Source organism: Dromaius novaehollandiae, chromosome 3 (assembly GCF_036370855.1).
Source record: "Dromaius novaehollandiae isolate bDroNov1 chromosome 3, bDroNov1.hap1, whole genome shotgun sequence".
Classification (NCBI taxonomy): domain Eukaryota; kingdom Metazoa; phylum Chordata; class Aves; order Casuariiformes; family Dromaiidae; genus Dromaius; species Dromaius novaehollandiae.
In genome coordinates, this window is record NC_088100.1 from 327,247 (window position 1) to 355,198 (window position 27,952).

Sequence of the window (27,952 nt, forward strand, 5' to 3'; positions counted from 1 at the left end):
CTGGGCCAGGATCGGGGTGTGGGCCCGGGCTGGGGCCAGGGTCTGGGCTGAGGTCTGGGCTGGGGCCAGGGTCTGGGCCTGGGTATGGGTCTGGGTATGGGCCAGGGCCTGGGCTGGGCTCTGGGCCTGGGCCTGGACCGGGTTCTGGGCCTGGGCCTGGGCCTGGGCCGGGGTCTGGATCTGGGCCTGGGCCTGGCCCGCCCTGCCGTGTGCGTCGCTGACCTGTGCCGAGTGGCTCGGGCGTCTCGGTGGTGAGCTGCGGCAGAGGGTGCACCTCCTGCTTCCCTCCAGCCTCCTTTGCTGACGCGCGTTGTGCTGGAGCTGCTCAGAAAGGGGGTCGCCGGAATTTGGGAGCTCAGACAATTATTTTCCCTAAGCCTCATTTCTGCAAAATGCTCCGTCATTTCTTTGGAAAGTTTTGTGCCTAACATTGGCTTGTGATAGATAGCCAGAGTACAAAACTTAAATGGCTTTTTTGACAACACTGAAGGACTGGATGCAAACAGTTGGGTAGCCTGAATGGGCAGTATTACCAGCTTCACTGATACTCTTTTCTTTTTTTTTTTTTTTCCTTTGCAGGGGTGACAAGAAGGTGATATGCAACAAGTTCATCCAAACGGTGAGACCCAGACTCCTGTCTTACTCCTTTTTTGCAGTGTAGGTAGGATAAGGACTGTGAAATGTCTTTCTGCTCATATTAAGAGGCATATTTGGTCAAACTGTCAGGGATATTTGAGTTCCAAAATATGCAGGTAGATCCTAAAATAATATCTAAATTTTGAGATATGTCTTACTGGTTAACTCGAGAGGCCTCGTAAGGCCTGCATATGGTGCAGTAATTGTTGAATGATCAATATAGTCAATTACAAAATTTGAGGGACTATTCTAGGCATAAGTGGACAGAACTTTATTGATTTTTTTTAAGTGAATTGAAAGGGAGAAACAGGAGAGACTCTGAGCCCAACTGTTTTTTTCGCAGGCAGCTCTTAAGCATTTCTGTAACTGATCACAGGTCAAGGAATTGCCGTAGCCCATCTATTGATCCCTCCAGCAAAGCAGTACTGGTTCCTTACTGTGACTAGAACTGGAAGAAAAACTGGGCATCCGTGCCCAGCCAGACACCGCTGCTTATTCCTGCTTCCCCCTTTCTTTGGGGTTCAGTTCGCGGGTGCTCTCAGGTGGAAGTGCAGTGGCACTGCCTGTGGTCGTGCTGCTGACTGCCCGATACAGCTCCCTATTATGGGTGATAAGTAAGCGTATGGGAGACGGTAGCATACGTAGCCTTGAAGTTACTTTATTATTTTTAACCTGTGCAAGAACTCATTTCTCATTTTTCTTAACATGGGCTCTTTATCTATGACGTCTGTTTTACCTTTGGTTGATATATCTCTTTTGGGGGTTTCCCTAGACCAGCGCATTAGTTTTTACCTCTTCTATCACATTCCACACTTCCAAGCTACAAGAGTTTATCAAAGGTTCAGCCTTCTGATTGTCTCTCAGAAATTTCTGTGAGTTCAGACAAAGCCCTTACAAGTGCTTAATTTAATTGCTATATACATTTTGTATATGGCTGTCATTGTTCCGTTGGCTGCCAAGAGCACAGTTTTGTAAAAAGTGTTACAACTGCAGGAACTGGAGCACAGGATGAGGTAGTGATGTAAAAGAGGGGAGGTCTCAAGAAGCCCGTGTAGTACCAATGATAAAGGTTTGTAGGAGAGCATAGACGTATGTCAGGAGTCCCTGATGTGCTCTAAAGCTAAAAAAGTGACAATTGTGCTCCTGTTAGCTGTGAACCTTCTCTTTTATAAGCGGCTAGAGATTGTGGACATCGCATTCTAAAGTAGGTATTCCAATCCTGGAGTCAGTCTAGTGGTTTTTTTCCTAAATCTCTGTAGTTTGACAGTGTCAGACGCGCTGGGCACAATGACTGAGATTCACTTACTTTTGCACAGACTTCCAAGGTTTGGGTTAGAAGTGTCCCCTTTCACCTGACTATGCAGCACGTTTTGTTTGCTCCAGGGCAGGCATCTAATTCCCCCACATGCTCAGTGTAGGGCATTCTAGATGACTGGGTCTACATCCTGAGCAATGCTGTTCTCTCTATCTCCACATGTTCAAGGTGCTTTCAGGTTATTCATGGTTTCACACCGCCCTCTACCTTTTTCCTGCTTTTGCATGCAGACTAATTCCATGGCAGTTACTGTGGTTCCCTTTCGCAAAAGCTCTTTGGGGGACATTCTCGCTGCTTCCGATCACATTTCCTTCATCCTCTTGTTCTGCAAGACCCAGAACATGCTTAGAACAGAGCAGCCTGTGACTTCTGTTGAACAGTTTGGAAAGCTGAGATACAATTTTCTGCCTCATGGAAGACCTGATCAAGTCTGTGGATCTGCCCAGTACTTCGCTGCTCCCCAACCACCGTTTCTGTTCCCCAGCTGGCACTGGAGCAGATCGCTTGGTAGCTCATTTCCGCCCTCCAGCACCGTATTGCAGAGTGGCTGTTGGTAGCCTGTGCATGGAGCTCTGGGCTCTCAGACAATCGCTGTAAAGCATGAAGGGATGCTAAAGACTCTCTCTTGGGATAGCCGTCCTATGGGACAGGGCATGAAAAAGGGGAGAAAACGGGCAAGCAGCCGCAGTGGCTGGCTCCTTAGGAGAGTGGACACAAGCTCCCTGTGTTGTCAAATCTCCATTCTTTACAGACACAACCTGGGAGAAGTGAACATGTCCTGCAAACACTGCTGCAAGTATCTCCCAACAAGATTCACAAACTCGTTAAAGGGAATTTGCATTTCTGCAGGCGGCAGTGTGTTTATATACTGATGTGCTACAAGTGCCTGGTAGCTGTGATCCAGTTACATCGTGGCACCTGGGGCCAAATTCCCTTGCTACCAGCCAAATGTGCCGAGTGAGAAGGAGGCAGACACAACAGGGTTCTTGCTTTTCCTTGCAGTTCGTTATTTTATTGTGCATCATCACCCCAAGATTCAGTGCTAACCCAAATGTAAAGTGTGCAGAGTTCAGCCAAATTGCAGCTTCCATATGTTCAAAGACCTCAGCTTTATAATTCAGTCAGATTTTCTCCTTGACCTTCTTCATCTTCTGCTCCTCTAGCTCTGCAGGCACGTGTCAGAGAGCACTCACTATGTCAAGGATTATCTTGAGGACGATGTGGGTGTCTGGAAAAGGCAAAGGTATTATAGGTTCCCTGCACAGGAAACCACCTGTGTGAGGAAACGCAATGCAGTGACTAGTTCTTTTACGTCTAGGAGCAAATGTCCACCAGCCCCCAGGTGCTCCAGCCAGTGCCGTCGTGCTATGGCCCCCGCCTGCTCCATTTCACTAGATGAGTTCCCTGCTGTGCAGGCCACCGAAGTAGCCAGGACCAGTTAGGAGGAGTCACTCTCCTGGGCCAAATCCCCAACAGACACAGTCGAAGCTGCTCCTTAGGGAGTTTCTGTGCCGGGAGTTTCTGTGCCGAGCCTTCTCAGCCGTCCGTCCGTCAGGTGAGGGACAGCCTCAGCCTTTAAGCCTAAAGCCTGCATCTCCGGGTCGTGGCCTGCTGATGGGGCCACCATTTCGGCTGCCCTTACCCAGCCTCAGGAGGACCCGCCCAGCCTCCGTGAATGTTCTGGCTGCGGGAGGGGAACCCCTGCGGTTCTGCTGCTCTGGTGATAAGCAGCTTTCTTCAAGCTGTTGGCTGCGGCTGAGCCGTTGTGGTCAGTGCTGGTGACACTGGCGGTCAGGCCGTGCACGTCTATCCGGACAGGAACGGAGCGCAGCAGGGGCTGGCTATCCGCTTTCCCCTTCCTGAACCCCCTGGCTGTGTCACATGTGGGTGCCCGTAGCCTCAGGGGAGAGACCTTTTGTTGTCGTTTGGCAGGGACTGGCACTGCTCTGTCCCTCTGTCCCCCCTGCGCTGCGTTACCTGGGTAACGGCCTGATGGGAGCCTGCTTCCCGCTTTGCCTGGCACCGCTGTGCGTTCAGAGCAGCAGCTGGTTCTCTTTGCCGCTTGCATCTCACAGCGCTTGGATGCGGTACGCGGTACAAAGGCTCTTTGTAGTTTTAATGACTCATTTCTCTTTTCGCATGCCTTTTATACCATTTCTATCATAATAAATCCTTTATTTTTCTAATGCTGTCTGTGTGTTTTTTTACCACTGCGTCCTTGATGGACTAGATTTTCTCCTGTAGATAAGTGTTGATCTTTACTACCTCTTGGTGGACTCTTGGTGCATCGAGTCAAGGTTAGGGATCATTTATTGAGCCCTTTCCCTCCCCTGCCATTTGCAAAACTCGTTGAGTGCTCTTGTACCCCTTCTGCATAGAGTGACCCGTTCTGCTCTGCTAGCAAACGAGGTGTCCTGCTAGAAGGCCAGGATGAGTATGTGCAAGTTTGACCCCCTTGCACTGGTAGCTGAGAGCGTTGCCACTAAGCGAACCTCGTTTCCAAGCTGTCACAAGGCTGCTTATGGTTGTGTAAGACAGAAAATAAGGGTCCAGCAGATAACGAGGGAAAGATATGGATGCCTGGGAAGCCAGAGCAATAAAAAATGGGCCTTGGTCATTGGTTGGACATGTAAATTAGGAGCAGCTTAAGTATCCAGGGTCGTTTTGGTATCTGATCGTAGCTGTGTTTGCTGATGTGAATGGCAAGAGCAGGGGAGAGTGGGCGAGTTGAATGAATGAAGGCTTACACAGACCGAAAGCAGTCCTAGCTACTTAAGATAGAACAGATGAGCCAGTGAGGCTGGTGCTGGTGGCAGGTGCCAAACACCAGGGTAGTATAGCCTTCTTATTAACCGATACTCTTCAGTGTAAATGTGAAGCAATTTCATTAACTCTCTTGGCCATCTCTCACAGTTGGGTTTCATGGCCAGCTTTATCCATCCCGGCCCCTGCGTTAGATTTTGCAAATCTCTCTGATTTGGCTTTAGTGAACACATTTCCCCCGACCTACCAAGGGTCTCGTGTTTAAAAATGAAAAAATATAAAGGCTGTTTGTGACCCAGCAAATGAAGATCCAAAGTACAAACATTCTCGTATCTATTACAGAAAGTGGCAGAGTCGGATTGTTTTTCTGTTTTATACTAGTTGCAAAACATCTTTAGAAGTAGCCATGTTTGTGTCTGTTCATCAGTAGCATCTGGAAAAGCGTACATGAGATCAATGAGAGATCTTCTCAGAAGAGCATCTCTACTGAAGAGCATCTCGTGTAACTCGATGCCCTGCTTTTGTTTTTCTCGGCCTGTTATTCCGTCCCACCTCACTGTTACCTAATTGGAGCTGCAGGGTGGAGGGCTTCCCGCAGTCCCGCTTTAAGATCCACCCCAGTGCCCCCAGCTCTCCTCTTTCTGGGTCTGAGTGGTCTTACCGTTCACGAGCTGGCTTGTGTAGCAGTGGGGCAAGTAGTTTTCTAAGCAGGATGGAGCTCTTACCTCTCTTTTTACCTCCTCCTTGTCAGAGTGCCGTGACCTGCTTATTGTGGCCAGCGGAGAATATCATTGTCTTTGGTCTCGCCGAAGGAAAGGTAGAGAAACTTGTTATTTGCCTGATACTCTGTTCCGTGCAGGGGCTGCCAGAGCTGCAAGTGCCTGGGCTGCTGAACAGGAGCCATTGCTGTGGGCTTAGGGCACCGCTCAGCAGCAAAGGGATTACACCACTGACTGAATTTTCTGGTTCTGGCTCCCAGTTAGTCCTTGGAGGATCTACCAGATCCTCTGGTCCTTTTCCTGAGCCTTCCTAGAAATGTAGAAGTGGGACTGCAGCTCCAACTCTTCCACTTTTTCTCTGATCTACCGGAAAGCAATGAGCTTTCTGTTATTTCTGGCACTGCTCACGGACCGGGAGAGCTCCGGGGATATTACGCTGGGGGAAATGCACGTTCTGACGTGGGGACAGAAGCAGCATTGACCAGCTTCTCTTTCTCAGGTTCGTTTAGCAAATACAAAGAGTAACAAGTCCTCCACCATTTATGGGACAGATTCCTATGTGGTCTCGCTAACTTCCAAGTGAGTATGTTGTTGCTTTAGGTTACGCTGCTTTGGCTCAGCCTTCGGCCCGGCAGAACCCGCGTCAGTCTGGGGCGGTGCCAGAGTGTCTTTTGGCTGTCGGTTCCTTGTGGAGAGGATACAAATCTGTGCTTGTCAGAAGGAATTCATTCCTAAAACCTGACACGTGGCCACCCCACACTGGCCCGTGCAGCTTGGCTGCCCCCCAAGAACATGACAAGGCATAAGTCCCCATGAGGTTGCTCACATATATTGGTTTGGTTTTTTATTTTTTAAAGACTAAATTTGTCAGCTTCATCTAGCTAACTACTAACATTGGAAAAGCTTAAGGACTAAAGGAACAAAAATATTCTGTCAGCTAAAACTGTGACAAAGTAATTTGTGCAGTCTTAAATTGTTTTAACTAGATTTCTTTTTAGCTACTTTAGTATCCTTCTAAAATAATTTAAGCTATGTTAATGTCTTAGCAGTGGGATTTTCACTAATTGTCATCATCTTGTTTTTTTAGCGCTTACTGAATTCTAAACCTAAAGCTGGTCTTTGGCTCTGACTCCCTACTACTAGGAAATCCCTCCAAAGTCTGTCTTTTCTTTATTTCAAAGAAATAGAGTTTCTGTTCTCACTGTCTTTCTCTCTCTCTCCCTCTCCCCTCTTTTCTTCCCCTTCCCCTCTCTTCTTCCCTCCTTCTCCCTTTTTCCTTCCCTCTTCTCTCTCTGCCTCTTCTTTTATTTCTAAACACAGCTCATGCTACAGTTGATATAGAGTCAATGACGTATCTGGGATTGCAATAGACATAAGACAGACGTGTGATTCTTGTGTTGTTACAGCGTTTGTAGGACTTGCATTCTGTATTTGAATTATCATTGCAAAGTATTAATTCTGTGTACATTATACAAAGCCTATAGCCTCTTCCTTGCTCTCTTCCCCCTAATTGCATATAGAAGTACACAAGACTTTAATGCTACAGGTAATGGACTTAGAGTGTTTGTCCAGATAGTTTGTCTCCAACCTTTGTTGCTTTTAGGGATTCTTGGAGTCACAATATCCAGCCCCACTTCTGGAATAGTTGCATTGCAAGGGCTGTTTTATGCTCCCTGCTGTGAGAAATTGTATGCACAGTCATTATTACACTTAAGGTTCCTTTACCTTTCTGTGTTTTAGTTATACGATAAGTTGCTATTGTGATTTTGCATGATGAAGATACTTAACTGACCACTCTCCTTTCCTGTCTCCATAGTTTTGTCTGCTTTGTTTTTACAGACACTGATGCAGGTACTGGATCTTGTACACATCACCCAGCAAACCTCTGGCTCTGAGGAGAGTCAGCGATGGCTCTGGGACTGGCTCCTCTGGGCAGAGGTGGGGAAGTTGAGGTGTGAGTGTTACTGCAACTTTGCATCATTTTATCTTTGTTTCTTTGCAGTCTGTCGGGGAAGGGAATCCTCTCTGGCCATGCAGATGGAACCATAGTGCGCTTCTTCTTTGATGATGAGGGCTCAGGTGAATCACAGGTATCAAAGATTCTCCTTTAGTGAGCAAAGTTTCTCTTTGTGCAATCTGTTCCCGAGCTCAGGAGCTTTGGAAAGTGGTCAAGCTGTGGAAGGAGTTCACGTCTGGAGAGGAGCTGCAGTCCGTACGTGCTAGCACGGGGCTTGTGGAGCACTGATGAAGACAGAACAGTGACTAGATGCTTTGGATTACACTGAGTGTGATGGTAATAGGGGAAGTTACCTCTCTGCGTGTGAGACATGAGGCTTTGCAGACGTCTGGAAAGATCTGAGGATGTTAGCGTGTCCAGGAGAATGTTGCTTGAGTGGGCAGGGTCCCAGGGCACAGGTATCGCCTTCTTCTCACTAAGTAATGTGTAGTTATCCCAGCAGATTTTAGAAGATGGTTCCCAAATTACCCAGGAACTGGGCCTTTCCTCCAGAAGGTGAGAGAGCCCTTAGACAGCAGCTATACGTAGTGAGGAAGGGTACCCCGTACCTTGTCCGTCACTTAAAGCTGCTTTGGAATCGGTACTGTTTGTGGAAAAGGCAAGGAAAGTAGGCCTTAATGACTGTCCATTCCTTCCGAGGTGTGGTAAGAGCAAATCATTACCGTGCCCATTGCAAGTTCCCACTGTTTCTGCTGACTCTGAGAGCCCAGCATTTCTCCTGAGCCTCCTGTTCCTCCCCAAAGGAGTAGTCTCTGTGCTTTAAGCTGTGGTGAAGGGAATGTTATTTCCACTCAGATCTTTCCTCTCTAAGTGAAGCTGTTTGTATATGTATGCTGTCTAGCGTGATATGCTGAAGGCCCCAGAATTGTTCTGCTGGGTTAAGATTGCATCCTGGTCTAGTTAATGATATTGGTCTTCTTACTGACAGGAGAAATCTTCTCTCCTAGATAAATGAATGGGATAGTTCATGCATTTCTCGGTTCTGGTTTCTGTCTGCCTTCCTACAGACTGGGACAGGCGGACAAAGCAACCCCCACGAGCTGGACTTTACCAAAGGGCCTCGTACTGGTCTCACTGTGATAGCTGACTGTAGAGTCCAGCTGGGGGTAGAACCATTGCTGTTTTCAGACTGTTCTTTCTTGTCTGATGTAGGGTAAGTTGGTGGTGCATCCCTGTCCTCCTTATGCCCTTGCCTGGGCTTCCAACAGCATTGTGGCTGCAGGCTGTGACAAGAAGATAGTAGCTTATGGGAAGGAAGGTAATGTGATTCAAAGCTTTGACTATAGCCGGGACTCCTCGGAGAAGGAATTCACCACAGCGGCCGTGAGTCCTGGTGGCCAGGCTGTCGTCATCGGCAGCTATGATAGGTACGGTGCCCGGTGGTCAGGTCTCCCTTTATAGTGCTTTCTCCTTCAGCCATGTACATCCTTCATGTCTGCGCTTTCTTGTCTGCTCTGGCAGGTTAAGGGTATTGAACTGGAGCCCACGCCGCAATGCTTGGGAGGAAGCCAAGCCCAAAGAAATAGCTCACCTCTACACCATCACAGCTTTGGCGTGGAAGAGGGATGGTTCACGGATCTGTGTGGTTTGTATCATCGGTCCTGAGCCCATGAGTCGCGTGCCCGGCACAGTCTCACGCGTGCTCCTGAGAACAGGGTGATGCGGGGAGGGCTGCTGAGTGTCACGTGCGTGGCTCAGGGGACACTGCTGCGTTCAGACGTGCTATGTGAAGAGTATGAGGGTGGAAAGTAGCATGCGTGACTCTGTAATGGCTCACTGGAAGCAGCAGTCCTCCTTTTTTTCACAGAAGCATAACAAAAAGTTCAGCGTAGCTTCTCTAGAGCAGTCTCATTAGCATTCTTTCCTCTGAGAATCTGTGAGAAGCAGTGTAAAATCTGAACTGTTCCTTATACTCCATGATTGCAAGCCATGTTTTAAGTTCAGAGTTATTCTTCTTCTACTTCCAGCCAATGAGCCTTGGTCTGCCTTTCTGTATTAAGTTAAATAATTCTTTAAAGCCCTGCATTTGTCCCCATAAAGAGTTATTTGGGAAGATTGCCATTTACAACTTCTCTTTAATTGTTTTTGCACCTTTTTATGTTTAACAAAATCAGGAATCTTTAAAATTATTCAAACAGAAAATTAACTGAACAGATGAATGCTTGCAGAGAAGGGGAAGGGGTGAGATATGGGAGAGTAGTAAAAGGGGACCAGAGGGTTTGGGGATGTCATAAAGAAAGAGATAAAGGTGGAAGGACTCTCTTGGAAAGGAAGAGAGTTTGGGAGGTTGGGAGAGGGAGGAGTGGCAAACTGAGAGGGGTAATTGGGAAGATTAAGCTGAAAATGTTTTTAACTCCTCTTTTCTCTGCCATGTATGTGCCAGTATTTGGTAAACTCTGTTTCTCTGACTACATCCGAATCTTTCTCCCTTCTCTCTTAAGAAAGTCAGGATAGGTCTGGTCCCTATGCACGTGGGGTCCTTGATCCTTGTTCGCCGCAGGAGCCAGGATCTGTTGGTTCCTGTCTTACCTTTGATCTCTTCCATGGGAGTGGGGCCTGGAATACCTCTCTCAACAGAAGTCACTGACGATGTGCTTCGTGTTTGTCTCCCCAGGGCACTCTGTGTGGAGGAGTTGAACAATTTGACTGCTGCCTTCGCAGAAGCGTTTACAAAAATAAATTTGAAATGACGTATGTGGGACCAAGCCAGGTAAGAGACTATACAATGAAGTAATGTCTCTTGGTTAAAATAGGGTGTTCATTAAAACTAGACATGTTTGGAGTTTTTGGTGCCATCACCTTCTTTCCTGTCCCTCATCTGTCTGTCTCCAGTCCTTAGCCCAGTCATTCAGATTCCTTATAATCAGCAGAGGGGAGCCATGTAAATCCTGTAGTAGCCAGCTTCAGACCCAATAAAACTATACTTAAAAGAGTTGAGAGTGAGGGTGTATTTCTCTGAGTCCGTTTACTTCGTTCCTTCCTCCCTTTAGAGCAGTCACACTGCCTTGAAAAATATGCTCAGAAATCAGAACAGTAAATTACCAGAGGAAGTATTTTAGATTCATATCAACACCTGCAGTTTGTCTGTAGCAACCTGCTGGGAAGGGCATAGGGAATACTTCAGGAACAGGGTAAAGTCTGGGCAGAAACTGATTGGGAGCAGAGAAAATGGAGTTTATTTCCTAGTTTGTAAATCTGTGTGGGGTACCCCTATGCAAAATGCAGGCTCCTTAAGTGGCTTAATCTCCGCTAACTTTCCCTGGCTCAAAATTAGGTAATAAGGGTGGGCTGGCAGTCCAGGCACTCTGTGTAGTCAGTGGAGAGAGACGAGGACTCCCTGGGGGCGACTCATCCCGGGGGCCTGAGTAGTCCTCCGGATTAGGCCAGGAACTTCTAAATGGCGGAAGCGAGAGTCCCACACTTCTACTACAGTGCACACCCATACAAGAGGGATGGTAAGGTTTCTTTAAGAAACAGGACTAAATGCTGGGAGGGGACATGAAAATACCCAAATATCCTCCATCGCATATATCTTCCGTTGCGCAAGGAGCCTGTGTTCTTCTTCCTCTCTGTGTGGAAAGAGGCCTCATATTTTTCCCACTTTCTCTAGGTCATTGTGAAGAACCTTTCAACAGGAACTCGAGTTGTGTTGAAATCCCACTATGGTTATGAGATCGATGAGGTGAAGATCTTAGGAAAAGAGAGATATCTGGTGGCCCATACTTCAGACACATTGCTGCTGGGTGACATCAGCTCCAACAAACTCAGTGAGGTACTGGAAAACCTCTGACATTTCCTGAGTTTCAAATGCTTAACTTTGCAACTCAAAGAATATGTTTTCTGCATGGTAGTGATACATTTCTTTTCAAAGAATCATAGAATAATTCAGGTTGGAAGTGACCTTGAGGGGTCTTGTGTCCAGCCTCCTATTCAAAGCAGGGTGAACATAAAATGCAGACGTGGTTGCTCAGGACTTTATCAGAGTGGGTCTGAAAACTTCCAAGGATGTAGATCCCGCTGTCTGTCTGGGCTCCTGTTCCAGTGCTTGACTGTTGTCATGGGGAAAAACATTTTCCTTATGCCACACTGGAATCTCCCCTCTTTTAGTTTATAACCATTTTCTCATCCTCCCACCGTGCTCTGCAAAAAAAGCCTGGCTCTGTCTTTTTACAGCTCTCCTAAGCCTTTTCTTCTCCAGCCTGAAGAAGCCCAGTTCTTTCAGCCTCCACTTACAGTGCAAGTTTTCCAGCCCCAACCATTTCAGTGGCTTTCTGCTGAACTCACTCCAGTTTATCAATGTCTTTCTTCTATTAGGGGCTCAAAACTTCATTCTGTAGAACTGTACAGTCCAGATGTGAATGTATGAATATTCTTGTGTTTAAAAAAAATCTGCCCATCACTGCAGTACCATTTCTGGTACAGATCTGTCTATACAGAGCTGTCCATACCCTGAGGCTCGTGGTGCGCTGAGTGCTGAGGCTATGTGCCAAGTCTGTGAAATGTTGGCAGTAGGTCTTAGTGTCTGACAAAAGTATGAACTGGGCCTCGGGATGCTTTTGCTTTGTTCACGGAGGTAGCATATACTTTTAATCAGGCTAACTGTGTGCTAATTGACCTGTTCAAGAGCTAGATTCTGCTGGGAGCTAGCTGTGCTCCTGCCTACAGATTTGAGCTGGGGGATACTGCTGCTTGGTTATCCATCTCGACTAAACAGACTGAACATCACAGGTTTCTCTGCACCATCCTGCACAGAGAACTTTGCCTTTCACTTGCACAGCTATGTGTACTCCTTACAAAGAATAGGGTTGGGAGCAGTCCGTTTACCAATTTGTTGTCTCACAGGAGCTTTGTTGAAGCAGTGACTTGGACCTCTTGCTCAAGGAGGGAAAGGACAGCTGCAGCTCTGGCTTTCAGTTTTCTGCCTCTCTGCTCACTTGCCTGTTGCCATCATAGTAACTATTGCATTATCTGGTGCTCTTCGAAAATGCCCGATCAGCTGGTCCCTCACTGGCACTACGCTGATCAGTCATTGCTAACATGACCCCACACAAGGACGTGAAAGAGAAGGGTTTCAGCCAGATGTGAAGTGGAGATTCTGTCCCCAACAAGTGGTAGCACTGATTCTGTGGAGTGGATTTACCGAGGCAAAGGAGGTGTGGGGGTGCTTTTTATCATAAAGGTAGCCTGGAGGAGGGCAGAGAGGTGCCTGTGAAAGAATGGGCCAGAGGGAGTACATTGGTCACCTAAAAGCCTCTTGTCCAGAAGGCAATCAGATGCTGCAGAAAGAGGACAGGAGTTTAAAGGAGAGGTTGTTAAAAAAGGGAGAGGGGACTGGGGCACTTGCAAACTGAGAATGACTGAATTACAGTGCTGACAGCTGAACTGCTGGAACATGATCCCTTGTGCAATGTAATTCTTGCTGTTTGTCCTGGGAGTTGAGAGGGAGGCTAGGCTTATCTGTGCTGCTGAGGGAATGGCACGATTTATTTCCATGCAAGCAGTGTTGAGATTTTAGGCCTGAGAACTGAGATTTAGTAAGAACTGGACTCCTTGTGCTTGCCGAGTGCTAGCAGGAAGTCAGTGAGCCATAACTAGCGGGACTATAGACCGTGATGCCTGCAACTTGGTCCTCTGCAAGAGACGCCAGCCTGGCATTTGCTCACTCCATGCCATTGCATTGCAGGTAGCCTGGCAAGGATCTGGAGGGAACGAGAAGTTCTTCTTCGACAATGAAAATGTAAGTTGGCTGGGACAGGATGCTACCCCTTAATGGTGAGTAGAGCAGTGTGTGTACTGTGGGGGAAAGTGTCAGCCACGCTTCTGGAAACTCCTGTTCCTCAGCTGTTTCCTGGACTTATCCTCTCCCTGCAAATTCTCATCTGCTTCCTCCCCATACTTGCCTTTCCCAAATGCCAAGTACAGAACAAACTCGATATAAGGAGTCTCTAAGTCGTGCCCCCATAGGAGACAGGAGCAGTAAACTCTGGATGTCAGAGGTACAGAAAAGAGGATGTGTTAGCTGTCTGGACGGAATCTTGCTCTGTCTGGCGAGGCAGAGAAATCTGGAGGAGCTGAGGTATCAGCTCGTAGCTGTCAGGATGACAGCTTGACTCCTTCTGCAGGACCGGTAGGCACAGGACTAAAATCCCCAGCCCTAAAGAAGCTAGCAGTCACCACAGGAAGACACGGACAATTCCTTGCTCATCCCAGAGCGTGTGAATTTAGACTTATGTGCAGCAGAATGCTTTTCTGTACACCTCGCTGGTAGGTATGTCTGCTTACCTGGCTCTTCAGTGAGAGAGCAGTCCCCTCTCTCTTCCAGGTCTGCATGATCTTTAATGCTGGGGAGCTGACGCTGGTGGAATATGGAAGCAACGACATCCTGGGGTCCGTCCGCACAGAGTTCATGAACCCGCATCTTGTCAGGTGAGTGTCAAGGCTGCCCGTGTGACCAGTACAAGCGTTTTTTGAGAGTGGCCTTGGACATCACTTGGAAGTGTCCGTTCTCTAGGACACAGACCCCAGACTCTGGGTCCTGAGGGCGCAACACTGAATGCCCTCTGAGCAGCTCGCTTTTGGCTGTGACTGATAGTGACATTTAATCGCTCGGTTGCATTTAAGGGTTGTCAAGTTTTAGAGGGTCAGGAGCCCATTCTCCTCTGATATATGCTTATTGAAGCCTGACTTGGCACCTGACTGAGGAGGGACCTCCTGTGCACGTACTCAGGCATCCGTGCATCCTGCTGGTCCTAGTACAGCATGAACAGGGGCTCTAGATGCTAGCGGGACCTCTTCCCTCTGAAATGGCATTTTCTTATTCAAGAGGAGGGAGGGGAGGACCGTAGGCTGCACTGGAGAGGAAACATCATAGGTCATTCAGGCAGCTTTCAGAGTCGTGAAGCAGAAGGGTTCGTTCTTAGTTGAGGCAGCCATAAGTACTGGGTCAGAGAACTACAAAAGCCACCATATGCTTGGGGAAACTGCAGGTAATTCTGTGGGGAGAGGACAAGACTCAGTCTTGTGGATTTAGAGAGTAGCAAAGCTAACAGTCATCATTCCCTTCAAATAGTGTTCGTATCAATGAAAGACGGCAGAGAGGCATGGAGGTGAACAAGAGACTGGCTTATTTGATAGACATCAAGACTATAGCAACAGGTGAATATAAACATCCCTCTCCTGTATTTTCACAGCCTGCCTGACTCCTTTGCATTCACTCTGCCAGGCAGCAGATTCCTGAAGGCCCCCTTCGCATTCACTGTGCCAGGCAGCAGATCCCTGAAGGCCCCCTTTGCATTCACTCTGCCAGGCAGCAGATCCCTGAAGGCCCCCTTTGCATTCACTCTGCCAGGCAGCAGATCCCTGAAGGCCCCCTTCGCATTCACTCTGCCAGGCAGCAGATCCCTGAAGGCCCCCTTCGCATTCACTCTGCCAGGCAGCAAATCGCTAGAGCCCGGGCTGCCCTGCTTTGGCAGGTTAAGTGTCTGGTGCGGACTCGGCTGTGGGGTGTCTGTGGCTGCGTCTTCAGCCTGAGGTTCTGTGCAGTTCAGCGTGGTGATGTTGCTGCCTGCACTGCCTGCGCTCTGTGCGTTCTCACGGAAGGGTGGAGGGAGTTACTGATGCTGGTGAGGTGCCAAGATAAGATGTCATTGCAGTCTGCCCTTCGTGTCACAGTGTGTTTGCCATGGGATCCTGCCCCAGTAGGGTCCCAGACACCTGCTCCACGTGGGACAGCATCAGGTGTTCAGTGCCTTGGGGCACGTTAGGTACTCACGCTGTTTCTTTTCTTTCATTTCCAAGTGGACCTTGTTGGTGGCTACAATGCTGGTACCATCAGCCATGACAGCAAGATTGAATGGCTGGAGCTGAATGAAACAGGCCACAAGCTACTCTTCAGGGACAAGAAGATGAGGGTGAGGCAGACACATCTGGGGGAGAGGGGTGGCAAACTGGTGTGCATGGGGAGGGGAAAGACAGATCTGCCTGAGTGCAGGGAAGGAGATGAGGAACACACAATTCCTGATATCATGCTGGAATCAGTACTGCCGTGAGGACAGGGTGCTCATCCGAAGTACCTGTGACTTTTTGGCTGCTCCTTTGAGGAAGGCAGACCCTGTTCAGATTGCGTGAGCTGGCAGCGTTGTATGTTTAGTTTCAAGCTATAGCTACAGCTGTTCACACTGCATAAAAATGCACACTGCCTCTCGGTCATGCAGACCTCTTCCAGAATGTCAGGACAGTGTACATCTGACACCGTGTATGTAAAGGGCAGCCTGGTCAAGACAGAATCTGGTTGAGACCAAACACTTTGTAGGTAAGAGGTTTGCTGGTATTTTGACTGCCTTTCAGTTCATTCTCAAAATTCTGCTGCTTCTAATATCACTCCTCTCTGAATTTTGCTCTTGACCAGTCCTAGTTCCTTTCCCACCTACTGAGACTTAATTTTTTGCTCTCCTAAAATAACTTTCCAGCCTGACACCATCTCTGAGAAATATATTCTGTCTGTGGACTTTGAAGTGCCTCTGTTGCCTTGGTGAAGGCCACATATTGGAGCAACAGCTGTTTAAACTGCCAATTAGTAGAGACTGGGAGCTAAAGCTGCAAAGGGATCTCCTAAAGAAGATGACTCAGCATGGAATTGAAACACCCTGCCCGACTCAGAAGGCATGGTTTCTGCTACTGCACCAGCAAAGGGTCTAGGCAATAGTAGTTGAATGTGTTTCAGAAGTCTCCACAAGTGCAAAGACAAGGTTATCCCAGTCTTACTCAGGTATCATGATCACAGCCCAATTCCAACCTCAGACTCATTAGTTGTACTCAGCAGTAATAAGATAGGAGGCTAGTTGCTAGATGTCTTGCTCCATCTCTTCATTTCTGAAAATGCATAGACTCTTCCACTGTGAGACTGAGGCAAGTGAGTGAATATCAGTATGAGTAACCTAATGTTGCACTTGCACTTATAAATAAAAAAAGCTGTTCTCTGCAACAGCTCAGCTTATGCATGTAAGATGAACTCTCTAATTCTCCAGAACAGCGTAGTCACAACCAAATAGCCTGTCCAATATGGCCCTTGGCTTGTGTTAATTCTTAAACTATGACTGAACATTGACTGGGAGAGTACTAGTTAGCCCAGGACAAAACTATGCCCAAAATCATGGTAAGTTTCACAGTGTGATTATGATCTGTGGATACTCACCTCATGTCCTCGCTATATTTAGTTTACTTGTAGAGACAAGATGTATTTATCAACTGTGTTACAGTTCCCCTCAGCTCATTATCAAGCCCTCTTTAGTATTATGAATGTAAGGCCCCTTGATTGCTTGGCTTCGTTTGCTCCTCTTGTCACCAAAGTCTCCAGAGAAGAGAGTATGGCCTCCTTGACTGTGGTGTAGTTCACATCCAGAATTTCCATGCAGGTATCCCAGATCCCAGGCCAAAACCACTGCAGTTCATCACAAGACAGTTTTAATTGCTCCAGAGTCCAAATCCCACCAGGGACTGCCAGTCCGCAGTAAAATGTTTCCACTTTGGCTGTCCTCATCTCAAGAACTGTGACTTCACCCTCGTGTTTCAGGCAGGAGCCCCAGGCTTCTTTGCTGAGCTGCTCATGTGTCGTTTTTGGTAGTCTGACCCTTAAGACTACATCATAGATTTTAGGGATGCCAAGACACCCTCTTGCCTGGAAATCACGGATCTCCCCTTAGATACCTGTTTGCTTGTTACCACTCATACACAGCCTGACTCATTGCTGGCAAGCTTGTCAGATAGCAACCTGCGCGCTCAACTTTGTAGCCAAAGATTCCAGTTCATATTCTGCTGCCTCACAAAATCGCTACCACACAGACTCCTCTAACGAAGTGTGTCAAAGGTAGGCTTTCTTGCAGAAAGGCTGTAATTCTGGCTCCAGGCCAGCACAGGACAGGGGCTCGTGCATGTACTTTGTGGTTCCAGAGGAATAGGAGGAACAGCCTAACCTGGGTTTGTAGAAAACGTAATGCCTGCATCTGCATTAGCGTTCATCTCTAACCAAGATCCTCTTGACTCTCAGGAGGAGAATTGTTCCCTGTGTACAGACCTTTAGGACATCATTTTCACGTATCCCTACGAGCATCATGCAAGAAATGGTTTCTTCTTCTTTCACAACTGGGTCACTACCAGTACCAAGGGCTTCTGTTTGGGCTTTGCTGCACTAATTGTCTTCAGAAAGGTGCTAACAGTGATTGCAGCCTGTAACAGATGAAACAAGCTTCTGTTTGTGAGTGGTGTGTACATTACCACAAGGCTATATATGTCCTATCATGTGAGAAGAGAGAACTTTCCCAGCAGCATAACTTTTTAATATTTATTTCTGCATTCTTCCTCAGTTTACATTTGGATCCTCTAATTTACTATCTCAGCAAGAATCTCGGTGGCATCACCAGGATTGCTGTTGCCTCTTCAGGCTCCTTTTCAGACCTGTCAGCAGGAGAGATCCTTTGCCCACCCCTTCACCAAACATTGCCATCAGTCCAGATCAGACAATAAGCTATGTCTGTACATCTTTCTCCAACCAGTTCAGTACAGACCAACAGGGGGACTTTCTTGTCCTCTCCTGCCTGTGGCATATCATGAGTCTCAGTACAGTTCTCTTTCATCTTCTTTTTCTTTGCTAGGTGAGGACAGTTATGAGGAGGAGCAAACACAGCCTAGCACTTTTAAGTCACAAGGTATCATATGTCTTTGTTATGACTTGTCAGGTTATATCTTCCAAGTTATCAAGCTTGGTTCAGGACTGTGTATTCTACAAACAGACACCTTCTCACCTTGTTAGCAACAGTTCATGCAGTAAGACTCTGCTTAGGATGGACAGTTCAGCCCAGGACTGCAAAGGAACGCCTTTGCTTGAAGGATGCAAGAGACTCTTCTCCTAGGAACCAGGAATGTGCCTGAAGATATTCACAATATGATTATAAGCTGATACAGAAAAAGATGATACTTATCAGTTACTAGAGGCCTTTGACCATGTAGTCCACATCAAAATCTGTTCCTTTTCTTCTCCTTCAGAGTCCCTGCTGAGATGCTGCTTCACTGCAGCTCTTCAACTGAGAGGGAACTAAAGTAACATGAGGCATATTCTGGTTCATATGTTTATGTTTAGCACAAGGAAAGCAGGATCTGAGCATGCTGATTAAAATACTGCAAGGGTAAAAAAAAGAAAAGTCTTAAGTCTTGAAATATGTATAAAAACTAACAGTGTGGAAATTTGGGCTACATGTCTTGAAGAAGTCTGATTCCTGGTAGGTGATATCTGCTGGCAGGATTCTTGCCCAGACCTTTCTACCATGTTCCTGTGAGCAAGCAGCCCAGTCATGAGCCTAGCTGAGTCTTTTTCTCCTCTTTCTCTATCTAGTTGCAGCTCTATGATATTGAAAGAAGCACCAAGACTACTATTTTGAACTATTGCTCCTATGTGCAGTGGGTTCCAGGCAGTGATGTGGTGGTGGCTCAGAACAGAAACAGCCTCTGCATTTGGTATAACATTGATGCTCCAGAGCGAGTCACCATGTTTCCTCTGAAGGTAAAAATCTGGAGACTTTGGTTTCTCCAGCAGTATTTTCTGTTACTTCTTGGTCACAGGTGTGGGATTAGGCAGGGTGGTATTGCAGAAGGGGGAAGGGAGGGAACTGAGTTTCTCCTGGACAGGATATGAGGCCATCTGTCAGCTGCATGGCAGAAATCTATGGCTGAACCTGGAGACAGGTTCTCGAGCAAGGAGCTACTCCATGGCTTTTTGCTTCCCTCTGTTGAGGTAAGGACAATGTCGGTGAGGTGCGAGCTCCTTCAGCAGAACTCTAGCTCAGCAGAGCTGATGGCTGGTACTCTTTTCAGGGGGATATTGTAGACTTGGAAAGGAACGATGGGAAGACTGAAGTGATAGTAACCGAAGGTGTGAACACGGTGTCCTATACCCTGGATGAAGGCCTTATAGAGTTTGGAACTGCCATTGATGATGGGGATTACCACAGGTAAGTGCTAGATACACCACACTGCAGTGTCAGCTAGCCTGCTTCATGCAACACGCCTGAGGGTCAGCAATCCATGAACCGCACCAGCAGGGCTTTCCAGGCAGAGTTGAAGTTTAGGCTCTGAGCATGATGTTGGTGCTAAGTCTGGCTGTAATGTGCAGCAGATTCCTTCAAGAGTGAATGCTCTGCATTGTCATCCCCAGAGCTCCGTGGTTTCAGACAAGAGTCTGGCCAGTCTGCTGCTGCTGACACTGACAGAAATTCACTGCAGGCAGTTTTCACTCAGTTCAGTAGCAGCCAGATGTGGAATGGCGCTCCGGTGCTCCTGTTGCTGCCCCTCCAGGGATGATGACAGTTGAGTGGAAACAGGAGCTGGCCTGTTTGAGCAGAGTAAAAGCTGGCTGTCTGAAGCGGTCATCGTAAGCACCTGAGCAGGGTTGACGTTGTTGCCTGGCTTCAAAATTGACCAGGAAAGAAAATTTCACGTGCTCACAGCATTAACCCCTCTTGAGAGACTTTTCTGCACCAGGGACTTGCTTCAGACTGAATGCTAAGACTTGCCCCACAGTGACACAGCCTTCGGGTGACCACTTATCTCCTAAGTAACTTAGACCAGGTAGGGAGCTCTTAGATAGCTGAGTTTCTCCCTGATATGGCAGGCCCTGCGCTATACAGTCATAACTAGTCACATCCAGCTTCGTTTGTTTTCAGTGCAGTTCTTTGGAGGCTCCTGTCTCAGCCTAGTTTTTTTTCTTTGGAGAGCTCTTCTTTTCTGTTATTGAAAATCTGCAAATTTCTCTATCTTAAGGGCTACTGCATTTTTGGAGACACTGGAAATGTCCACGGAGACTGAAGCCATGTGGAAGACGCTAAGCAGGCTGGCTTTGGAAGCTAGACAACTGCACATTGCGGAGAGGTACAGGAAGGAGTCAAAACTTCTTTGTACTAGGTTAAACACTTTTTTCTGGATCCTTCACAGAAACCAGGGTCTAACTAAGGATGTGACTTTCTGTGTGGCCTGGAAGGTTCACTGCATTTGAGAATGGAGAGTTTTCTATTCCAGGCAATGACTTTGTCCTTTCATCCTAGACACTAGCGATAGAACTAGGAACAGGTCAATAACACGCTGTAGCATAAATTTTTGCCGATGGCAACACAAAGTAGCGCATAGCGAGGCTGCAGGGAGCAGACAGACATAGGCAAGGTCAGAGGAGCTCTGAAGCCTAAGGGAGTGAAGCATGGACATTGGTCATGTCCACGGCTTCTCCCATGGAGCAGGGCTAGAGGGTAGATCTGAACATGGGTCTTGGCAGAATCTTCTCGTGAAGTGGCACTGCTGCACCTCTCGACCTCACACTGCTGGGACTGCTGCCCAGAGTCTGATTTTCCTTTCTGGGCCTAAAGATAGGTAATGAACCCCCCTGTGGCAACTAACTGCCTTGCTCTTCCCAGGTGCTTTGCAGCTTTGGGCAACATGGCAAAAGCTCGATTTCTGCATGAAACCAATGCCATTGCAGACCAGGCAGCTCGAGAGCATGTGAGTCAAACTTGTCTGCTGGGCAGGGCAGCCACTTCCCTGAAAACACTTGCATAAACATTGTCTTGTGTGTCCATATCCTCCAGTACAGTAATTACAGACAAGGTCCTTGTCATGTAGGAACTGCTGACATAGTTCTTCGTCCAGGCCGCCAGGTCCCTCTTCTGGCTACCTGTTTCATAGCGTTGCTCCTATCTTGCCACTTTTCATCTGTCTTCAGTTTCTGTAACGACACAGACCCCACCAGCAGTCACCTCCCTTGTAGCACATCCAGAGCCCGTTCTTTCACACCTACAAACCAGTCGAGCTCACTGTGGTTGTTTGCAGGGCGGGGACGGCACAGACCATTACCTGGTGCGTGCCCGCTTGGCCATGCTGGAGAAGAACTACAAGCTGGCAGAGATGATCTTCCTGGAACAAGTGAGTAAAGGGACCAGGAGCAGAAAAGCTCTCATTTATTTGTGGGCAGTAAGATTTGTGCCCTGGTGTGAAAAAGAACAGAGAGGGAATAGGTTGCTTATTCCTGGGAGATGATTTTGTGCCCTGGAGTAGAAGGAGAGATTGTTTGTTCCTGCTGTAGGATTGTCCTGAGGTACAGGGAAGCGGGTAAGGGAAGGATGTATATCCATGTGAAGGGGATGGTCCATTTGTTCAAGTGTTTTCTGCGTATCTAACCCTGCTTACTGTGGGAGCCTCATGGCAATGCGTCTGCTGAACAGAGACTTGCCCAGGGTGACACTTTGCTCTCTGACGCAGAACGCCACAGAGGAGGCCATGGACATGTATCAGGAGCTGCACATGTGGGATGAATGCATTGTGGTCGCCGAGGCCAAGGTACAGAATATTCCTACACTGGACCTTGAGCTGGGCTCGCTTGATGCGTGTTCCAGTTGGGAGTCCAGTCACGGTCTGGGTGTTCTTCATCTGCCCTGTCAGGGCCTCACTTCTGCTTGGAGGGGCTCCCAAAGAGGCTGAGCCTGCCCTGAAGGTCCCCCATCTAATTCCGTTCCGGGTGGTGGGATTATTGCGGGAAGGAGCCTTGACTGCTGGAGGGGTGAGGGTGCCATGCCACCAGAAAGAGGGGTCGGAGTCCAGAGCAGGTGATAGGAATGGGAGAACGAGGTGCAATTGTGGAGGTTTGGGTGCGAGAGACTTAACTGCAGTACTAAAAGGAAGTGTGACAGATATCCCTGATGCCCCTGAAACACAGCAAATGCTGCAGTCAACAAGGCAGCTGCTAGCAGGGCAGGAGGCAGACCTTAGGGGTAGGTGGATCTTTGGTGCAACCCAGAGCTTTTGTTGCCTAGAATGCGGGGTAACATGGACCAAGGGCCAAGGGGCCTCAGAGCTGTGGTCCAGGCAGGACTGCCCTAGCCGGAGTTGCCCACAGACAAGGCACAGAAAGAACATCAGTTGTTCCTGCATCTGACAGCCAAGGAATAAAACAGAGACGGGTCTGGAAAGGTCTGAGATGATGCAAAGGGAATGTCAGGGGAGTTTGCTTTTGGTGGAAGTACAGACCTGGGTGAATAGTGAGGGAGAGAGCTGCTGAGGTTCATTTAAGAGCAGCCAGGGCTTCAGAAGGGAATGAATGGTGCAGTGGTACAGGGCTGGCATTGCTGTGGTTTCTGCTAACTGTGGTTGTTTAATCTAACTGGGCAGCAGTGAGGCCCAGAGCCTGCAGGAGGAACAGGACAGCCTCCTGCCTTGGCCTCGTCAGCCAAAGCTGCATTTCCCAACAGGGACACCCGATGCTGGATAAGCTGCGTAAGGGCTACTACCAGTGGCTGCTGAACACGCAGCAGGAGGAGAAGGCTGGGGAGGTCCAGGAGGCACAGGGAGACTACCTGGCAGCAATCAGCCTGTACCTGCGAGCGGGGCTGCCCGCCAAGGCGGCACGGCTGGCCATGAGCAGGGACGAGCTCCTGACCAACGGGGATGTCATCAACAGGATCTCCGCAGCACTGATCAGAGGGGAGTTATATGAACAGGTGAGTGGCCCACCCCATTGGGTCTTGTTCTTACTCGGTGGCATCAAACTTCTTACCCCATCTCCTGCCTCTGCAATATACCGGGGGACTGAGCTAGAAAGTAGCAGATGTAATTCTGTCTTGATAAATGCACAGGTAACACTTGGGAGGAAATGCTGACTGCATCTGTCGTACACAGGTGAGCTCTAAAATTGCTGTTATTAGTCAGGGAAAAGATCACAAGTCATTGGTGATACGTCCCCGAAACATCAGCTGAGCGTTCAGCAATAGTCGAGCAGTCCCCTGGGAAGGTAGGAACCAACAGGAAAGGAGCTGCTAATTAAACACAAAACATACCACGGTGAAAATCTGCAGTACTTCTTCATAGCAGAATAAGAAATGATGCTACAGCTTTCATATGAGGCTAGTCTAAATGAAAAAGCTAAGGAAGAGAAACAGGAGGTTATGAAGACAATCTGTAAAACCATTAATACCATAGAGAAGGGCAGTGATTGTTCTGTGTCTAATAACAAAGAAACAGGCAACTACTGTTATTATTAGGTGACAGTTTTAAAACAAAAAGGTGGTTTTTTTCGCACAGCATGTAATTATGTAAATGTAAGAAGGCAGTGCTGGATCTGACAAGTGTACCTGGCCAGCAGTGGCCTCTTGCAGATGCTTAAGAAAGGAGTATAAAGAACAAGGAAGGCAAATATATGATGATACTTCCCCTAGTATACTTTTGTAGTTTCAGCAGTCTGCAGACTACAGACTACCTGAACTAAAAGTTTTATTTTTACATGTAAGAGCTCTTGATGGATTTTACTTTCATGAGTTTGTCCAGTTATTGTTTGAACTATCTGTACTTTTGGCATCTCAAACATTGTCTGCAAGCTACCCCGCTCAGTTATGCGTTATGTGAAAAAGTACATCCCTTTGCTTGCTATTTTATGTGACCTGCTTAAATTACATTTTCCCAGTCTCATTTAACCTTAAATGAGGTTGAGAGCTCTATTGACAGTCTCTGTTTGCAGTCTGTCAACTTTTATTCTGTCCTTTACGTCAGGATATGGGCATTTTTTGACCATTTCATTTGACTCAAGAGAATTTTATGTTCTTCCAAATCTGCCACCTTTTCTTAAGTCTTTAGTTCAAAAAGTAACTGCGAGTTCCTGCGAGATGTTTTGATACCAAAAGCACATATAGTCCAAAAGTGATCAGACAAATCATGGAGGTAAAGTCTGTCAAAAAGCCCTTAAATATGATGATGTGGAGGCATCATGATATGAACTCAGGAAGCCTCTGCAGTGCAGATTGTCAGAAATGGATAGATATAATGGAGGAAAGGCTGTTGTGTAGCTGCTCCGTTCTTATAACCTTTCCCTAGACATGTGCTTTAGCCACTATTAAAATACTGAAGGAACTGAATCTTTGGTCTTCTAAGATAGCCTTTCTTATGCTATCTTATCTTATTGAGCTTCTTGTGCTAAAACTTCTACAAGTTTTGAGCCTCGTCCTGCCCTGTTGGCTGCCGCCCTTTCCTGCAGGGTCAGAACATTCTGCCGCAAGCAGCTGAGCCTCCCCCGTCCCTGCTTATTCCCAGGGCTCCAGTGTGATCGTCTGCGTAACCGGCCATGGTCGCAGACCAGGCTGTCACTGCACCACTCACTGTGCAAAGAGAAGAGAGGTTCTTTCAGGAGCTTTTATCTTGTTAGAAGATGAGACCCCAGAAGAACACTTGGGGCATGTGGGTCAGCAGAGAGGACAGTGGTCTCGGCACCTGCGGTCTTTCCAAGAAATTCCCTTTATCCCCACGCTGTTGGTTAGTGGGGGAGTCGTCTGATGGAGAAGCCTCTGGGGGGGGTAGGGATGGTCTGACGGGCTTGACAGCTGTACGTGGGGCCGGAAGGGTACGGGGAGACGGTGGCTCTGGAAACTGGCAGCTTGTATTTGTCATCAGGCTGGAGACCTGTTTGAGAAGGTCGGGAACCCACGGAAGGCTCTGGAGTGCTACTGCAAGGGCAGCGCCTTTCTGAAAGGTACTGTGCTAAATCTGTTCGTCCCCTGTCCCCAGCAGGAGCCCAGGTACGCTGGCCTGCCAGCAACATGCGGTAATATCGAAGGTAATAACCCTGGATCCCAGCGTGGCCTGGTTGCTCTGAAGCGTCCATGTGTCACCTCATTCAGCGTATGGGCTCTCACATAGCTGTGCCTGCAGGCAAAGCCCCAGGACAGGATCCTCTTCCAAAGGCCTTGGTCGTGCTGATTGCACCAGCATGGGTTTGGTCTGGCTCCCCACAGGGTCCAGATCCCTGGGCTGCCCCGCTGGAGCTGGCGTGGGTTAGGCAGTTCCCCCCCTACACACACACACACATGCCCCCCCAGTGAGGCCCACATGCACCTCACAGCTCTGCTTCCTTGCTGGATTCAGCATAACAGCTATCGTGTCCCCTTACAGCGGTGGAGCTGGCTCGCCTGGCGTTTCCTGCAGAAGTGGTGAAGCTGGAGGAGGCCTGGGGAGACCATCTGGTGCAGCAGAAACAGCTGGATGCTGCCATTAACCATTACATTGAAGCCAGGTGGGAGCAGGTGATGGCTGTATAACCAGCGGCAGTGTAATCTGGCAGGCCGTGAAGTTGATCTAGTTTGTTTAAATCAGCATGGCTATCTGATGCTGAGTAAAGCTCACCCCAGCTTTGCCAGTGCCCCTAATACTTATGTGCAGTTTCTGCTGGCCCAACCGTAGATTTCTCTCCACAGCTCTATCAAGGTGTCTCAGTCCTGATCTGCTGTTCCCTGCTGCCCTAGTTCTTCGTTTAGTTCCTTTAGCTCTGTCAGTGCTCCAGACCTTTACTTTCTGCTGATACTGTGAAGTTATTCAGGTCTGTCTTGTTGCTCCAACTGAAGGAAGAAGATTCAGGCAGCAGCCCTCGTTGGTCTCCCTGGCTTAGCTCAGCTGATGGGGATGGGTGCTGGCTGGCTGTAAAGAGTTGTTTCTGATGCTAGGTGCTCCGTTAAGGCCATTGAAGCAGCCTTGGGAGCCCGGCAGTGGAAGAAGGCTATCTACATTCTGGACTTGCAGGACAAACAGACATCAGCCAAATACTATCTCAAGATCGCCCAGCACTATGCAGCCTTGCAGGAGTATCAGGTGAGACCACAGAGTACAGTCATTGCTTCTCCGGGTCCCTTAGGGCTGCTGACCGTGGCTGTGTCCCCACAGGTCGCGGAGGAGCTGTACATCAAAGGAGACCAGACCAAGGAGGCCATTGACATGTACACACAGGCCGGGCTCTGGGAACAGGCTCACAAGGTAGCGTCAGAAGCAAAAGCTTCTGCGGACCTCACCCTGCCTCTGAGTGGTGCAGTGCCTTCCACGAGGAGGTGGTGGTGCCTCTTGCCCTAGCCCCTGGGCTGCAAGCCCTCTTCCCAACGGATCGGTGCAGGGACATCTGGCAGCCAGCAAGAGATCAGCCCCGGCCTCCTGTCTGTGCCCCCCCTCCTCCAGCAGCCCCGTGTGGGTGCAGCTGTGACACAAACAGCCCTCTCCAAGGGACCTGCTTCTGTGTGCTTTGATCACAGTGACAAATGACCGCCCATTCCCTGCAGAGGCTGAAGCATATGTATCTGTTTGTAGTGGGATGGAGATTGCTTTTCTCCACCTTCGGTGCTGTGGGAAGGGTCACTGTGTGTCAGACATTGCTGTGCAGTGTGCTGGAGCTTGTTGCATGTATGTTCCTCTTGGCAGCTGGCAATCAGGTGTATGAGTCAGGAAGATGTGTCTGTGCTCTACATAACCCAGGCCCAGGAAATGGAGAAGCAGGGCAGGTACAAAGAAGCAGAGAGGTAAGCATCTTCCTTGGTGCTGGTTCAAGATTGCGCCCCGAGAATCTGTCTGTGACAAGGAGCCCTTTCCTGGCGTGGGGGTGGAGTTTGGGGCTAGATAGGGGGGACCCCTAGATAGGGTCAGAAATGTTCTCTCCACACTCAGAGACCTCCAGCTGATACTTTAAGCAAAGTTTCTAGGAAGAGAACTCACTGAACTATTAATGTATCTAAGGGGATGTAAAGCCAGAGTTAGGACAGGGAGCTGGGAAAGGGCATGTCATGGGAGACTTGGGGCTGGAGTTGCAGGGGGAGGCAGTATCAGGGCCACACATGGGGAGGCCCCGAGGTCAGGTGGGCTGCAGGGGGAAGGAAGGGGCCAGCTGCCTTCCACAAGCGCTGAGGTGCTGGGGCTGACAGTCCCTGACCACCGGAATATGGAGGAGATCCATTTGGGGCACGGCTGTCTACGTAGCAGCAGAAATGTGGCGAGGCTTTTCCCTGCCGCAGGGTGCCAGGTCTCATCTGGCATGGCCAGCTTGGGATCAGATATGGAAGGTGCAATGTTTTCCGTCTAGGTGTGCAGTGTTGCCAGTACTAGGTTATTTAAGCAATGCAATAAGGCTAGCACGTACGAGGCAAACAAAGCTGTGTATCTGGTGCCGTGGTACCTGATCTCGATGATGCCCAGCACATGAGAGGAGGCATTACAGGTGGTAAGGTCACGCTGGGTTTAATCTTTTTGGTGGCCTCTATGAGAAAGTTTGGTTGACATTGCCAGGTTGCCATCCCAGCTGGACCGACAGCCTCAGGTTGGAGGCCAAGGTAAGAACAGGTCACAAGCCCAGGGGCTCCCTGCAGGTCAGAACACAGGTCGATACGTATGGACGGAGCCAGGCTGCAGACACAGTCATGCCTTTGGCAGTGTGCCCTGGACTCCGTCCCCGCCGGGCAGGATGCCCAGGGACTGCCTGGAGCGATCACATGCTCAGCTGAGCCACGTGAACATGCTTGTGTTCCCAGGCTGTATATCACCATAGATGAACCTGATTTGGCCATCACCATGTACAAGAAGTGTAAGATGTACGATGAGATGGTTTGCCTGGTAGCCAAATACCACAAGGACTTACTGGGTGACACTCACCTGCACCTGGCCAAGGTGAGCACA

The 27,952-nt window shown here is 48.6% G+C and overlaps 1 protein-coding gene across 3 annotated transcripts in view; it reads left to right on the forward strand.

Annotated features, from left to right (window-relative positions):
* Positions 1-27,952, forward strand: part of IFT172 (intraflagellar transport 172) — a 44,921-nt gene that overhangs the window by 999 nt on the left and 15,970 nt on the right. For 2 of the 3 annotated variants that reach the window (XM_064508121.1, XM_064508122.1), the window contains exons 4-28: positions 580-619; positions 5,466-5,531; positions 5,933-6,012; positions 7,436-7,523; positions 8,603-8,817; positions 8,912-9,035; positions 10,065-10,160; positions 11,061-11,222; positions 13,134-13,187; positions 13,773-13,876; positions 14,520-14,605; positions 15,248-15,360; positions 18,837-19,004; positions 19,316-19,452; positions 20,261-20,368; positions 20,905-20,989; positions 21,317-21,409; positions 21,746-21,823; positions 22,732-22,980; positions 24,920-24,998; positions 25,418-25,538; positions 25,966-26,110; positions 26,183-26,272; positions 26,708-26,805; positions 27,808-27,943. In XM_064508121.1, the coding sequence (XP_064364191.1) occupies positions 580-619; positions 5,466-5,531; positions 5,933-6,012; positions 7,436-7,523; positions 8,603-8,817; positions 8,912-9,035; positions 10,065-10,160; positions 11,061-11,222; positions 13,134-13,187; positions 13,773-13,876; positions 14,520-14,605; positions 15,248-15,360; positions 18,837-19,004; positions 19,316-19,452; positions 20,261-20,368; positions 20,905-20,989; positions 21,317-21,409; positions 21,746-21,823; positions 22,732-22,980; positions 24,920-24,998; positions 25,418-25,538; positions 25,966-26,110; positions 26,183-26,272; positions 26,708-26,805; positions 27,808-27,943 (2,815 nt within the window). Of the gene's footprint in view, positions 1-579; positions 620-5,465; positions 5,532-5,932; positions 6,013-6,058; positions 6,251-7,435; positions 7,524-8,602; positions 8,818-8,911; positions 9,036-10,064; positions 10,161-11,060; positions 11,223-13,133; positions 13,188-13,772; positions 13,877-14,519; positions 14,606-15,247; positions 15,361-18,836; positions 19,005-19,315; positions 19,453-20,260; positions 20,369-20,904; positions 20,990-21,316; positions 21,410-21,745; positions 21,824-22,731; positions 22,981-24,919; positions 24,999-25,417; positions 25,539-25,965; positions 26,111-26,182; positions 26,273-26,707; positions 26,806-27,807; positions 27,944-27,952 lie in introns of those variants that run through there. The other variant, XM_064508123.1, reaches the window with a different exon arrangement.